This window comes from Papaver somniferum, unplaced genomic scaffold (assembly GCF_003573695.1).
Source record: "Papaver somniferum cultivar HN1 unplaced genomic scaffold, ASM357369v1 unplaced-scaffold_150, whole genome shotgun sequence".
NCBI lineage: Eukaryota > Viridiplantae > Streptophyta > Magnoliopsida > Ranunculales > Papaveraceae > Papaver > Papaver somniferum.
The window spans coordinates 4,823,783-4,840,921 of NW_020624377.1; the positions used below are offsets into that span (position 1 = coordinate 4,823,783).

At 34.5% G+C, this 17,139-nt stretch overlaps 1 protein-coding gene and 1 long non-coding RNA gene across 2 annotated transcripts; both read right to left on the reverse strand.

Moving 5' to 3' along the window:
• Window positions 1-1,274: 1,274 nt before the first annotated feature.
• Window positions 1,275-4,237, reverse strand: LOC113335906. Its single transcript, XR_003353534.1, has 3 exons — window positions 2,760-4,237; window positions 1,629-2,090; window positions 1,275-1,426 (listed from the first exon to the last, which is right to left on the reverse strand). It is a non-coding gene; the product is annotated as an uncharacterized LOC113335906 (long non-coding RNA).
• Window positions 4,238-13,349: 9,112 nt separating this feature from the next.
• LOC113335849 lies at window positions 13,350-16,630 on the reverse strand. The gene is made up of 6 exons (XM_026581875.1): window positions 16,446-16,630; window positions 16,006-16,317; window positions 15,188-15,352; window positions 15,054-15,107; window positions 13,874-14,020; window positions 13,350-13,771 (listed from the first exon to the last, which is right to left on the reverse strand). Exons 1-6 carry the CDS (start codon window positions 16,620-16,622, stop codon window positions 13,394-13,396), a joined length of 1,233 nt encoding a protein of 410 aa, XP_026437660.1. The 5' UTR covers window positions 16,623-16,630; the 3' UTR covers window positions 13,350-13,393.
• Between the last annotated feature and the right edge of the window lie 509 nt (window positions 16,631-17,139).

Sequence of the window (17,139 nt, forward strand, 5' to 3'; positions counted from 1 at the left end):
CTTGCGTGATCCAAGTCCGCGAACTGGCGAAGTTCTCATCTCGAGAATTTCTGTTGGAGTTTGTAAACTCTGTCCGGTATCTTACGTCCGCGAACCTAGTCTGCGAACTTGGGAAGGTTATATATCTAAAGATGATTTCTGAACTTATCTTGAAACACTAAGGAATGCTTTTGCAAACCGTGGCTATAAAATTTCATGAACCGATTCATGTGAATCAAATCATCTTTGCTTCAATTGTGTCTTGTGTAGTCACATAAGATTTCCTTGCAATTGAACAACTCTCTAACTAGTTCATTTGAGTCACTTGAACTAGTTATGGTGAAGAAGAACATGGTTGATATGAAATGCTCATATGGCTAACCTTTTGGTTGACTATTGTTAAACCAACAATGTACAAGTTTGGGTGCGGTTAACAAACCCAGAAGTGTAAAGTCATTTGTGTATGACAAGCTAAGTTTTCGATCTAACGGTTAAGAAATATTAGCTTGAATCTAAATCAGGTTTTCATCTATCGGTGGATATTGATTGCTTTGTAACTAAGGAAAAACCATGATTTGAAAGGCTATATAAGGGGACATCTAGCAACTCTGAAAAACTAATCCCCACACCTTACGTGTGATACTAGTTTGCGTGCTAGAGTCGGTTCTCCTTTAACCTTTGGTTTTCTTCTTCTAAAACCAGGTTAAACGACTTAAAGACTTCATTGGGATTGTAAGGCCAGACCGATACTACTTTTATCGTAGTTGTGTGATCTGATCTTCCATCTTCTATCGTACGAGTACAATCATATTGATTGGCTTGAGATTGTCAGACTTCTCCGATAGGCTAGATATAAAAAGTAATCCTAAACATCTTCGTCTCATTTTTTGTGATTCCGCAACATCTTGTTTCGCTACCATACGATTAAGATCGTTGTGAGGTGATTGATTAATCTAGGCTGTTCTTCGGGAAAATAAGACCGGAATATCAATTGGTTCCTGTTCACCTTGATTATTATCAAAAGACGGAACAAAACCTTTTTAGGGTTTATCTGTGGGATACAGATTTATCCTTCGATAGACTTGTCTGTGTGAGACAGATTTGTTTATCATCAAGTCTTCGACTTTGGGTCGTAGCAACTCTTAGTTTTGGGTGATGTAGCGCCACCTAAGCTAGAAGTTGACTTATCCAAGAGATTAGCTAAATAAAGAGGCACTAAGGATCTAAATCCTTTACTTAAACCTTCAGTTTAGAAATCTGCTACAAAACTTAACCTAAAACTAGCCCCGCTCAGAAATATATATACAAGAACTTATCTCAAATGATACATATACAATACTCATATGGTTTACAATAGGATATACAACATAATAAACAAAGACAAAAGTTAACTAACGGACTCAACTCCTCGAAGCTTCCGCTGCGCAGCTCTGATCTGTCTCTGAAACTGAAAGTGGGAATGAGTTGGCACATCATCCCTAAAAGGGGTGCCCCGTAGGAATAACATTTAACTTTAAGTAATCATTAGCATGATTTGGAAAACAATACATGTTTTTCCAAACATTAAAAGACAACCAAACCACTAAAATAAACAATCATGTATATGGACCTAAACTCCTTCTTTAGTTTCTGCGGTGACATTTACACACCTGATAACTTTTTGTGGCGACATTTACACTCCATAATATTGATGGTCGTACCACCTAGATAGTCTGTGGGTGAATGTACACACCTGTAATATTGATGCCAATTCCACACAGAGTAAAGCACAAAAGTAAAATAACGAAGGAGCGTATCCGATATACCATAGTTAGAAATTCTCATTTCCGAAAGACAATCATAAAGACAAACAAAGCATTACATTTCCTTTCCACGCCTTGGAAAGATTAAAAAAGATAACAGAACTTTCGGAATTTAAAACTAAACCAAATGCAAGGAATACACAATCAGGCAATGCATGAATTTGTTAAACAAAGACTTTTATAAAAGAAACAACAACAATGGTTACAAAAGAGTTAAAGTATTCCCACCACTTTTGATGACAAGTCACGCCTACCTCGAGATCCACGATCCACTTGTTCATCCTTTGAATCGTTGTTAATATAGACTACCTGTTAATCACACAAGAAATCTAAGAATCTAGCCAAAATGGCTCAAACAAGAATCATACAAGTCTACCTAATGACCTTAAGCCCATTTATGGTTTCACACCTTTTATTTTCTACTTTAACTCATCTAAAGGTTTACTAATCCAGTTAGGTTGGTTCCATAGTCCATTAGCTAAGTCTTATGAATATATACAACTTTGTAGAAAAAACCAAAGTCTAATTCGGACCATAAGGGGTCCAAATTATCAAACTAAGATTACATGTTACTAAGCCCAAGTCTGCTAAACCGGCCCATTAATCTAAAGCCCAGTCCAACAGTGTCAACTAACGGTCAGTAACAGTCAAAGGGTTAATTAACGGTAAACGTCCAGTCAAGGTCAAGTCCTGGTCAAATGGTCAAGTCTAAATCGGTCAACTGAGTCAACGCAGTTCAAAACAAGTAACTCAGTGGGTCAATACGATTCAACTCAGTCAGATAATGAGTCAGACAGGAACTGATTTGAGTCAGACCGAATAAGCTCAGTCAGACAGACCAAAGCTCTACTACAGACTTCATTTCATCCCTTCTCTAACAATATCAATATCTATCTCAAATCAGTTCTAACAATCAATCAATACAACACAACATAACTTAAACTTCATAAATCATTTACAAACAACAACTTTGATTACCTGCAATTGCAGTAGTTGCAAGCTTCCAAGCTTTCACAGGAAAACAATCCACAATTCTATAATCACTAATAAACTAAGCTCAACCTTAGCTTCATCAATACAAGTCATCCAAATCACCAATTCAACTCACAACCATATACCCTTTATTAGCAGTACCAAACCATCACACTTCTCATTCCAATAGCACTACCAATTTGATTTCATTTACAACTCCCAGAACCTGACATTCATCTATAACTCCACCCATTCTCAATTATCTGCATCTGCAACTTAACAGAACCATTACCATTTTCCATCTAGACAACAACTCTTGATTTAGATCCAGCTGTAATATCATCACTCCATTATCCTCCCCATTTAACTTCCCCTGCACATACAATCATTCCATAGTCAGGACTTCAACTCTTCACCTCAAGCCACATCCATTCAGTGACATCATCACTAGTCTCATGAGCTGTAAACATTCTACTACCAACTCAGTACACTACCACCACCATCTCTGCAGCAACACCACCAACTACGAAACCATTCATCACACTGCCAACTTCATGAACTAGAATATCATCATCAAAACTAATCCAACTCAGTTCAATCACTAAAATAAACTGCATCTGATACACTTCTAATGTACTAACTCATAACACCTGCAACTTCAGTTGAGATCATACCCAATTGGCTATCCACAATTACTCAAACCCAACTCTTGAAATCACTCATTCAAACAAACCATAATAACAACAGTATCAACACCTTTCTTAAACTCAATTCATCAATCCCATCACTATCAATAACACTTCTAACTGCAGTCACAGTTTCATAGTTTTACCACCTCACCCTCAGTTTCATTCACAAACATACAAACTCAACAATCATTAACAATTCAACTTCAAACAGCAAAATTAAGCAACAGAGAGACTTACCCAACCATTTTCCTCCCCTGAATTGTTAATTCACCAAACCAATTCTTCTAAAACGTCAAATCTACTCTGGGGAAGAACATGAAACCCTAATTCTTTGAATCTTCTCTGAAGTTTGAGAATCAAACTCATTCATCTTTTTTGCTTCCAACACATGGAACCCCCTATTACTCACTTAATTTCATTCTTAATTTCATCTTCGAACTCACCTCTGAATCAAATTCAGAAACCCTAATATCATATCCAATCCTCAAACAACCCTATAGTTTCAATCAAACGTCAATTCAAAACAAACCCATCTTAATTCAATCCCCTAAACCGTCATCTTCATCTTCTAATTCTTATTTGAACTACAATTGAAACCGTAACTCGATTATTTCTCAAATCCCAACTCTATGCTTCTTCCAAAACCCAATCGGCAGCAGCATCATCACCTTCACCTTCACTTCAACAACCACAAGCTTTATACGAACCAAACTCGAGAGACTCGAGCTCAAACCACTGAAGAAGAAATCGACAGAGAGGAGGAGAAGAAGAATAGGGAAGAAGAAAGAAGAGAAAAAAGATAAGAGAATGAAATTCTCTTCGATCCGTTTGAGGATAAGGCCGACTAAAATGTTAGAAGCACCCGAGAAACAGATAAGGGCATCCAGGTGGTTTGATAGCGTTGCCCTTCGACTATTCTAATGAAATCTTCTTCGTCCGGTATCCAAATGACACGTTCGAGTAGTTCATTCTGCTCAAGTTTTCGAGATCTATCGACTGGTACTAATTTCGTATCGATATCGTTGTTAGATTAATTTCTATTAATTAACGTTCGTGTTAAACTAATCGAGTTATTAACGACTAAAACGTCTCTTGACTAGTCTAATAGCATTGACGAGCTTGAGGGTCCTTATAGGTGAGATCAATTAAGGGAATCAAATGCACAGTATCCTGCTGAGATCAGAGGCGCAGGGAGTACAATTGTACCTTGGATCAGTGGGAGATTGATTGGGGTTCAACTATAGTCCAGTTCGAAGTTAGCTTGGAGTAGGCTAGTGTCTGTAGCGGCTTAATAAAGTGTGTATTCAATATGGACTAGGTCCCGGGGTTTTTCTGCATTTGCGGTTTCCTCGTTAACAAAATTTCTGGTGTATGTGTTGTTTCATTTTCCGCATTATATTTTTTGTCTTTATAATTGAAATAATACAGGTTGTGCGTTGTGATCATCAATTGGTATAATCCAACCTTTGGTTGTTGATTGTCATTGATTGATCCTTGGACATTGGTGTTTGGTACCGTCCAAGTTATTCCTTGTGTTTGATTAAAGACTCGTTGATTTCTATTAGCTTGAGTAAATCAAAACAAGAGAGAGATATTAACTCCTTGAGATACTTTTACCTAGATTGAGTATAACTGTCTAGTTGATTCTCTAGGAAGTATTTCGGAGTTATTCCATACAGATTGCTAACCGAAATATTGGGTGGTGTTGTTAGACCCCCGCTTTTTCACGAATAACGCATTATGCAACCATTTTCTCGACTGGATAACAAGTTATGTATCTATAACAAATTATGTAGCCATTATTTTGGTTGATTTTAGTGATTACAGAAGAATTGATGCATAATGCATTATGCATCCATATTTTCGGATGCATATCAGATTATGCATCCATTTTCTCGATGCATAAATGATTAAGCAACAATTTCACAGCTAATTAAAAAAATGTCGGATAATGCGTTATGCATCTATTTTCTCGACTGCATGATATATAGGTTATGCAGTCACAGCAACATCATCTTCTTGTTACCTACCATCTTTCCAGTAACTCAAATCACAAATTCAGGACACCACACATACATTCGTACACCCACCAAGACCATTGTCTTTCTTCAAACCTAACCTTAATTTCTCGTAAACCCTAATTCTCAAAATCATAATTACAGTATCAAACAAATAGGGTGTATTCTTAATAACCTCAGGAATACCAAAACGAAAACGCAATGAAGTCATAATAACTTCACATAAAAAAAGATGGAATTAGACTTAGAAAACCATTGAATCAGCTCCACTCATTGAAAATTGAAATAAGATCACATATTTAAAACATAAGAATTGAATCACTTTGAATCTTCTTCCTAAAATCTTAATGGCATCAACATGATTATCCTCTATTAATTTCACCATGTTCTCTCCGCAAAAAAAGTTCATCATAACAAAAAAAATTAATCATGTTCTCTCCGCAAAAAAAAATGGTATTAGATCTAGAAAACCATTGAATCAGCTCCACTAATTGACAATTGAAATAAGATCACATATTTAAAACCTAAGAATAAAATCGCTTTGAATCTTCTCCCTAAAATCTTATCCATTAACGGCAACAACATGATTATCCTTGATTAATTTCACCATGTTCTCTCGGTAAAAATAGATAATCATAAGAAAGAGAAGACGAAGGAAAAAAGAAAGTCACAAAGAAAGAACAAAACGGGGAAGAAGAATAGAAGAAATAATTTTAGAAAATATGATTGTGATGGAAATTTTGACCCATAAAATAGGTGTACGCGTGAAGTTTTCCGCCCGCGGGTTTTATGGTGAAAAAAACTGAGAAATGGGTCTATTAGTAGTTTTCACTTTTCATATCCTTATTATATTGTTAGAGCTTCTCCAATGGAATGTATGCGAAGATAAATGTCTAAGTCCACATAGAATAGACATTCATTTTCCCTAAAATTTCTTTTCTAACCCAAACTTTTTAAATAAATGTAAAGATGACATGGCTTAATTTTTGTTAGACATTGTTAAGGTGAATGTCTAGTTTAGACATTCATCTCGACAATGTCATGCTATCCTAGTAAGATTTTACTTACCTAAATTAATTCTAAATATATTAAATAACCATTTTTAGTTCTAATAAAATATAAAAATAACTAAAAACGAAATTTACATTAGATCCATTGAAAAAACACAAACAACATCACTGGAACACTATTTTTCCTCCTTAAACGTAAGGAAAAATTGAAATGAGGATTCCTTATTCGTGTTGCCACCTAGAAAACACACAACCACCACTGAAGAAAATCTTAGCCCTTGAAAAAGTAAAATTTAAACTTAAGCATAAAATTATAGAAATATATATAGTAAAATAACATCCTTATCACTACCACCAACCACTACCTCTGACCACAACCATTGTCTACCACCACCTTCGACCTTCGACAACCACCACCGACCACAACCACCAACCATAAACAACACCTTCGACCACCACCAACCACCTCCACCGTCCTTATATCAGAAGAGAAGGATCACAGAATAAAAAAATTAGATCTCTCAAGGTTCAATACTCCATCAGTCAATTAAACAAATAACCAAAAACTAATTAACAATACGATTATAATTTCCCGCTAATAGTACTACTAGACATTTGTTGATCTCAAAGAAATCTTTAAACGAAGCGGGCATAATTTGAATACTCTCATCTCGAAGCCATTAAGAAGCAAACCAGAGGAGAATGGCTTGATTTTTAAAGTCAAGTTGTTAATGGTGTCGTAGGTATTCAGACATTTTTTGGTCCTACCATACCACAACGTAAAATGAATGAACCCTGATTTTGGGCATACCAAAATCTTCCTAGGCATACAAAGCACTATTCCTAACTTAGGTGACCTTATAAGGGGTACCCTATGGGGTGGTTCAATTACCTATATGCCCTTAAATCCTTTAAATTACTAATCTATCCCTAATCCTAATACAAAAACCTATAATCAATAAACCTAAAATCAGTTTCATAACCAAAATGAGTTTCATATCCCTAACCCCTTCTTTTTCCTCCTCCACAACAACCGAACCCTTCTTCTTCCTTTTTTTTCATCGTATCATCGCGGAAATTTAATCGTCGATTCGTGAAAATTTAGTCGACGATTAAACTCATCTATATAATGGGTCGTTGTAAGCCAGTATCTCGTTCAAATCGATCGATTGAAAAACCTATTGAAGAAGAAGAAGATTTAGAGAGTGAAGAACAAACTCAAAATCAACCACAAAATCAACCGGAAGAAGAGATTGAAGAAGAACCAACTCCGGAAATGAGAATAAGAAGGTTAGTTCTACAAACCCATCTCGTATTTGATGTTTTAGATTGGTTTGGTCGATTTAATTCGTCAAAATCATGTTTCTACGGCGGTGACAGTGTATAGTTCGGCGCAAAACAAATCTTAGATGTGCGCCGAGCTGTTTTTGAAACTGAACCCTGAAAGTGCATATGAACGGCTCGGCGTAAATGTGAAATCCGTTTTGAGCCGAACTTAGTGACACAGAGACTTATATTTAGGATCGGATTATTCGATGGTGTTAGTTTTGTGCCGAATATGTTTTGTGAATTTCAGAAATTTTGCATGTGCGTGGATCGGCTTGTATGGTAGTATTAGTTTTGTGCCGAATAAATGTTGTTTGAATTTCAGAATTTTTGCATGTGCTTAGTATCGGCTTGTATTAGTTTTGCGCCGATTAAAGTTGTTTGAAATTCATGAATTCTTCATGTGTAGGATCGGCTTATTTGTATGACACCATTTTGCGCCGAATAAATGTTTCAATTCATAAGTCTAGATTCGGCTTATTCGATAGTATTAGGGTTGCGCCGAATATCATTGTTAAAATTCCATAAATTTTACAAGTGTATAGGATCGGCTTATTTATATGATATCATGTTGCACCGAATACATGTTTGAGTTCATAATCATAGATTCGGCTTATTCGACAGTATCGGTTGTGAGCCCAATATATAGGATCAGCTTATAATTGTTTTGTGGTATGAGCCGATCCACTCTCTGTGTAAGCTAATAAAAATTTCAAGACATGATTCGGCTCATATGTGTTATTTCGGGTAAGCCGAGCCTTCTTATTTTCTTACAAGTTTTTGGCTTTCCAAATCTCTTTGTTGTTCGAATTAGTCTTATAACTTTCATACTTGTGTCAGGACCAATGAAGCTACAAAGAGGAAGAAGATGGAGGTAACACCTTCTACTTTTAAAACTCCCGATCCTAGAGGAGGAGGTAAGAAAAAATTGGGAGCGGGAGGTAGAGGAGGAATTTTAGAAGAAGAAGCTGAACAAGTAAGAATTGAAAGACAAGAAGAAGGAATAGCTGAAGATGAAGAAGTTGATGATAATCAAGAAGTTCATCAAGAAACACAACCCCAAGGAAAACCCAAGAAAGACAAGAAAGGTAAGAAGGTGGCAGAACCCGAGAAAGAGAAGGACGATGATGATCGACGGATCACTGGTTTACACATTCCTGATGAAGATGGCGTAATTACACCTCGATCAGATGGTTTGCCTCATGGTCTTCCGGAAGATGGAGGAAATGTGTTGATTGGTTATACCGATTCTTGGGCGAAGAAAATTTATGAGACTCCTGATCACAACCGTGCAGTCCGAGTATTGAGACACCAGAGGGCAGCGGAATGGAGTCTTGATGAAGAGGTTCCTGAGGTGATTGCTTACGTACAACACAGTGCTTTATGGCCTATCATCAATTATGGACATAAGGAATATGATAGTGTGTCGGCCTCTGCCTTTATCGAGCGCTTTTGTCCAGAAACTTACACATTTCAATTACCTTTTGGAGAGATGACAATCACTCCTGATGAGGCTAGTAAGATTACAGGCCTTAAAGGAAGGGGTGTAAGTGTGGATGCTGGTTTTTATGACATGAGTTGCGATGAGCTATACAATTTGTACCTGGAATTCCTTGGTTGGGGTTCACACAAAATTTATCTTCATCGCGTGTTCCTCAAGCCAATCCAGAACTTCTGGTTTAGTTTTCCATATCTACGTTCATTCCAAAACAAGTAATTTGTAAGAAAAACTTTGGAATATTCCGACAACATTAAGGTAAACAAAAGGTTCTTACATACCAAATCATTTTGGAAGTGATCCTTGGTATCCTCGTGAATTATGTCTACTGGATCAGGTTGATTTTTCATGGGTCCAAGCACGATCTACAAAGAATATCACAAGGTTAAACACTAGAAAGAGAATATAATAACAAGGTTCGGCGCATTCGATAATCACATTATGTGCCGAACTATAAACATTTACAGGTTTCGGCTTATACGATATCCTCAATATGTGTCGAACCACGAACAATATTTTAACCCAGAAATTAACAAATTCATGTTCGGCTCAGACGATAATCATATTATGTGCCGAACCTTGAACATAAGAGGTTTCGGCTGATACGATATTCTCCACATGTGTCGAACCAGTAACAATATTTCAACCCAGAAATTAAAAAATTATGTTCGGCACATACGATTTTGGATATATAAGCCGAATTAGTAATGATTCTATTCCGGACTATTCAGGATGTTGTTCGGCTTACTATGAAACTTTCATATAAGCCGAACTAGTGTCTAGTAAAAGGGTTGGAATTGGAAATTATAGGTTCGGCGCATGTAGTAAACAGATTCAGTAAGCCGAACCGTTCATCAATTGGTAGATTCGGCTCATAGATGTGAGCCGAACCTCAACCTGTTTCGCCGAACCATGATTCAAAAAACCTAACTTTTGATAATTGAGAGCTATAGAAGTGAGATTAAGTATAGGATATAAGTGTACCTGTATATTAGAAGCATTGGGTTCGTCATCAATGTCTTCATCATCTGGATTTGGCTCATAAAAATCATCATCTTGAGTTTGTGTTTGAGTTTGAGCTTGTGTTTCAGTTTGTGTAAAATCATTCTCATAATCTAAGAAATCAGCCATTTCTGGATCATTGTTGTAGTTGATATGTATTTTCATAGGTTTTTTTAGATGAATAATGACCCTCCTCATCCTCCATTTAATCAAGAATTAGAATTTTCTCACTTTCTCATTCTCTTTCTCTCCTTCTTAACCAAACCAAAACTTTGATTTTTTTTCCTCAAATTTTTCATCTAAACAACTCTTATAATTCTGAAAATTATTTTAATCACTAAACAAAATATTTAATCACTAATCAAGATTATTAACACTAATACGTAAAGGGCAGATTTTCCATTAAAAAAAATTTGGGTTAAGGGGTTATCTGATTTTGCTATTTCACAACCTTTTTTTTCTTCATTCAGTATGCCTTGGAAGATTTTGGTATGCCCAAAATCATAGTTCAAATGAATGGTCGTAAGACCTCAAATAAACACGTTACTAAAAATATGGGCCCCCAAATCAGTAGCACACAATGGGTGCAAAAAAAAACAATCATGTTTTAGGGCATACATGAAAATTTATGGGCATACATAATTGTTTTCCCATCTAGGATGACTTTATAAGGGGTGTCTAAATGGTAGTGAAATTATCTATATACCCTTAAATAATTAAATTAATAATCTATCCTTACCTTAATACAAAAAACTCAAAATTTAAAATCAGAGTCAGTTTTTATCCTAAACATCCATCTTCTTCCTTCTTCCCAACCCTCGCGAATCGTCTGACAAATATTTTTTTCATCTCCAGAATTAGTCGTTGATTGGTAAAAATTTGATCATCGATTAAATTCAAATATATAATGACTCGCACAATGAAAATAATAGGAAGTAGCGTTTTGAATCCTTTTTTAATCCATCAATTGAAGAACAAATAGAAGATGAAGATTGAAGGTGTAAAAACTGAAATTGAACCAGAAATTTAACTGACTGAAGAACCAACTCCTGAAATGAGGATTAAAAAGTATTTATTACAAACCCGTCTCCTCTTTTATTGTTTATGATTGAAAGAATAGGTTTAATTCGAGAAAAACTTGGTTCTTAACGATTACAGATTGATGTTCGGCTGATAATTGAGACGAATTATCAGCCGAACTGTTCATTTCTTTTCACCTTGAAGGTGCTTATGAAAAATTAGGCTTATAAGTTCATATCAATTGTCAGCCAAACCTGACACCATTTCTCCATGTTCAATTAATAAGATAGGTTCGGCTGATTCGGTAGTTTATTTATAAGCCGGACTTGTAATTCAAAATGGTTCATCTAGTTCTTTATTTGGTTTATAGGTCGAACATCTACCTTGATTTTTCTTTTCAAAATTGATGTTTGTCGTTTTAGGCTTTGAATGTCTTCTTTATGACGTCGAAGATAGTATAAATGATAGAATCTGGTGTATAGAGAAAAAAAAGATTGAAAGATCTCTTTTTAAGGCTTTGAATGTCTTCTTATATAAAGCTCTCAAAGTTAGGCTTTATAATACTTCATGGATTGTATTTTCTTGAGATAAAATTAAATTTGGTGTCCAAATATGTTCCAGAACAGTGTCAGTTTCGGCAAATAACTTGCCAACCTTTCCCGGCCGAACCGGAGAAGTGAAATTTACCCCAGGTGGTTGTCAGGTTCGGCTGAATCGATTAGATCACTTTAAAGCCAAATATCTATCTGTAAACATATCGAAAATATTTATTTGTAGGCTCTAGGTTCGGCTAGCTCATGCTGATGAGTTATCAGCCGAACCTTCTCTCTGCAGACACAAGTCTTTCGATCATGTTTTGTCCATAACTTTTTCATCCAATGTCGGAATTTCCTCATTTGCGTTGTGTTGATCTTTTCATTCTCTTGAAGATGAAGATAAGATCTCCTTGATTTTTATGAATTGAATTTTGAACTTGGTATTCTCCATAATTAGACTCCACTTTCTTAACACTTTTAGTAATTTCCACTTTTTTTTGTTTGATTCATCCTATGAAAAGGTTGCACAATAGAAAACATATGTAATAAAAAGCCTAACCCCTAAATTTGTATGAATTTAAGTATTTTATGGAAAATCATTAACACGTTCAGCTGATATGATTTTTTGAATATGAGCCGAACTTGGGAAAAATATATGGTTCGGCTGATACGATATTTAGAGTGAAAACCGAACCTAACTCTCAGGAGAAGGTTCGGCTTGTGATGAAAATTTCTTATTAGACGAACATTTAACTAGTAAGTGGGCCAGAAGTTACAAACTAGAAGTTCGGCCAATAAATATTGTAAGCCGAATTGTTCATCTTATGTAGTATACAAGTTAGGTTTGGCTGATAATATCAAGCCGAACCTATCTCTGGTTCACCGAACTTGGGTGAAAAATATCAATTTTTCGATGATTTTAACTTACATAAATGTAATTAAACATAATCTGGAAGTATACTTGTGTATTGTTAGTATTGGGTTTCTCACCTGTTGTATTCATCTTCTGGATTTGGCTCTTCAAACTATAAGTTTTTCCTCACTTCCCCTTCTTCTTTTTCTTCTCTAAAAAACCTAACTTTTTTTCTTCCCTAAGAATTATCATCAACACAAACTTTTATAACTTAATTATCTTAATACTAATCATTTACATTAAACACTAATCAAAATTATTCATTATTATTAACACTAATATGGAAAGGGTAAATTTGCCATTACCAAAAATATTTGGTTAAGAGGCTATTGGATTTACTATTTCCAACTCTTTTTTTGTCTTTATTTAGTATGCCCTGAAATTTTCGTGTATGCCCTAAAACATGGTTGCAAGAAAAAAGCACCTTGTGGTGGAGCCCAAGAGGCCCTCTCCAGAACCGGGCTTGTTACTAAATTTTCGGCCAAAGTGAAAATGAATTAAAAATTATGCTAATGGGAAAAGTAACCCTTTTCCAAAACGAAGAAAAAGATACTTTGAAATTTAAGAAATTGAGATCTTTCCACTACATAAAAAACGCGACCTTAATATTATTCAGGTGTATTAATTTCTAGGGACACATACCACCAGGTCCTCCAAATGCCATTGATATCTCCCAGTCTGATCCTAAATTACCGGCGAATAAAATATTATAGCAGTCTGATGTCGTATCTTTCTTAGTTTGTACTCCGTATGGGTTTATGTTCACAAATTGCCCTTTTTCATCAGCATATTTCATTCTAGTCATATAAGCTGTTTTCAAAAAGTCTTGGAGTTGAGGTAAATATCCATTTCCCATCGGCGGTGTTGGCATTTGAGATTTTGCCCCTGCTATGCCTCCATATCGTATAACTGAAGCATTGTCTGCTAAATGGGTAAAGATTTCCTTTGGCCAATATCCTATATTCATGTCGTCAACAGTCAACCACCAGTTACCAGTTCGTAGATCCTGCCAATTTATTTATGAAGATTATCTAAGAAAATCAACTTATATTGGGAATAAGAATATATAAACATCAAGATTTTAAGTTGTAAAGTGGTTCACACTTACCTGATGTACTTGGAAAGATACTACCCACGCATCTTCTCCATAGACTGATATTGGGTCAAAATCCGCACCAAAAGATATATCACTATGAACTTGAACAAAACCAGGACAAAGCATATTAAAACAGCCTGTTTGTCTGCTACCATCAGCCTGTAAATTAAGAATTCAATGAAGAAATTAATAATTACTACAATGAAAAACTATATCAGGTTAATATTAAAGATAAAAATTTATCCACACACACCAGGTAAACCATATTCAATATATATGTATAAGAATTGAGATTAAATATCAATCTTTCAGTATGGGTGTTACGGTTATACAATAGAACTTTGTTAGTTTATCCCGGATAAATTAACAAATTCGCTAAAATAAAAAATAAATTCTAGTCATGACTGGACTGTGTACTAAAGTTATAACCCTACAATTTTTTTAAGATAATACAAACTTTAAGTTTTCCATAGGGTCTAAATAACGTATAAATATGTAATTTGTATAAAAGCACTATGTTATGGTGTCTTATTTCCAACAGTTTTTTAGCACAGTGGCAAGGGAACCACTTTTCGTCCGTACTGTAGGCGGGAGGTAGGGAGATAGATTCTTACTAGGGAAGCTAGATCCACCACTGTCACCAATTTCCTCCATGAATAGTGTTGAGATTGGGTCTTTTTCATGGGTGGTGGTTGGATTAGCAGTGGGGACAAGCTTTGAAAAAAAAAGGTTATGGTGCCTTGTTAAATTAGGAAAATCCAAAATAGTTTGTTTTTTATTCGCATTAACATAATATTGGACTTCATCTCATTTTTTGCATCCCTTGAAAAGTTGCGTAGTGATTTTGATTTGTTGTATTCTTTATTGTGTTTTAGTTTTAACATCAAAGTATATGCATTTAGACATATGATCAAGGATATACTATCTCATATTATTTAATAAATGAATTAGAAAGTAATTTGAATTGAAATTAAAATCTTTGGATATTTGTTATTATTAGAAAATGATTCCGAAAACTAAATTAAAATTTGAAATGTCTCGATATGTTAACAACTTATTAATTTATCTATAATTTAATACTTTATTAAATTGATACTAGTAGTTAATACTCCCAAAACTACTCAGTTAAGGGCAACGCAATTAAAAAAGGCGTAAAAAGATAAAATTAGAATCGATTAAAGATTGAATTTACCGTCCAATAACCAAATAATCGACTGCTATTATCACCAAAGAGTGTAGGATATGCCTGAAAGTATGTAAATATAAGAGTATATCATAAATAAATGTTAATATAAATAATTTTGGTAGTAGAAATAGATGACTTACCATCCACCCAAATTCAATGCTATTTAATTTTTCTGACCGACCATTTTGTATCCAAATTTGGGAAGTGCTGAATTCACCCGAAGTAAGTTCAAGTCCATGTATACTCATGTTAGCTGCCCCTCCAAAGTATGTTTTTCCTTCGCTAAGTTCTTCGACGGATACAAACTATAAATAACAAAATACGACATATAAAATATCTTAGAAAATGATAGACAATTTATCTCGGCTAAAGTTTATTTTACCAATGAATAGCCAACTAAATTAGATAACATAATTTAACGAAAACGGCCAAACATCAATGTCTCGTACACGTGATCCCGTTATTATACATAAAATATACATAAATCTTTTATGAATCGTCAAAATGAACAACACTAAAATACCTCTTGCAAAAATGGGCCAAAAACGTAATCCCCACACCTTGGGAAACATGTTTCCGTAAGTGGACGGTTTTTGTATTATCAATTTTGAAAATTCACCAAAAGTCATTTTAGAAATTAATGGTTATGGATGACCCACCAAGAATTATTTTAAAAAATTTAATTACTTTTAGTTATTGTCCATTAGTTAATCACATCCGACAATAGGATAATTGGAAAGCAAAGTTGATGCCGTGATCGATTATGGTTGGTTCATATTCCTATACATCCACTCATATTTGTCTTTGTGAGATGAAAAAACTATGAGGGTGACAATAATTTCGATAAAGAGATTATGACCTAACCAGCATATCAGTATAAAATACAAACTCTTTTTTTTTCTGGTAACTAATTAGAGAAAAGCCATAACACACATAGACAATGGAGAACAATACTTACATGATGGTTCATATGCGAGAGTGTGTAAGCATTTGAACGGATTTGATCGGCCTTCCGTAAGAGACTTTGAGCATTAACTAAGTCTTCTTTTTTTGTCCTGCGGATTGATATTGTTCCTAATGGGCATCGTTTATTCTCAAACCCATTATTGATTTTTGAATCTCGGAAAATAGTTGTTGAAATATTTTTATTACTTGTATCTTTTGAAAATGAGCTTGGAACCATTTGAATCTTATGATCTTTTAGTAGTGGATGATCGAATGCTGGTTGCTTATGAATGTTTATGCAATCGATTGTGTCTCCATATTTAGTCTGTGATTATAGTAAATACATGTAAAAGCGAAATACATTAAATTTTGATTTTTCTAAAACAATATCATAAGTTCAAAGGATAACTTAATTTTAAAAAACAAAAGAAGGAAATCAGAAAATATTCTTACCATAATACTTTTAATTGGCTTTTTGTTTAGAATTTGAAGTTGTCTTTCCAGTTTCACATCTTCTTTTTCTCTTGTCGATGTACTTGCTTTTCTTCCATATACAATATGTGTTTCAGCGGTAAGAACGAAAGATGTTAGGACAAATAACACAATAAGACTAAGATTTGAGTACTCCATTGTAGGTAATTTTGTGTCTGCAATGCATCGAAGAAAGTAACCCCTTAAATATTTTTTTTTGTCTTCATATAACGTTAATTAATATCCATTATTTTTGGTTAATTGCATTCAATACGGGTTATATTTTCAATGCTAGACAAATGCACCATTAAACTTTTGTCTTTTATAGCCGTGCATGCGTGATCTTTCCAGAAATTCATTGCATTCTTAAAATGAAAAATTATTTTAATTAATAACATTTATTATTGGCAATATGGCAGAGAAATGAGCCATTAAACTTGTCCTTATCTATTTTATGTAGTTTTAGGTCATTTGCGTCATTTTGAGTTTAAAATGATGTTATAACTAGCTCGATAATTTTTAAGCTACTCAAGATAATCCATATAAATAGGGATGATCAGAATTTTATAATAATTTTTTCCACAATTGGGAAAATTCATATAAATATCCATTAATCTAGACTCGCATTATCTTTTCCAATTTTACATAAAAAATATAAAAATATATCTTTTAAATC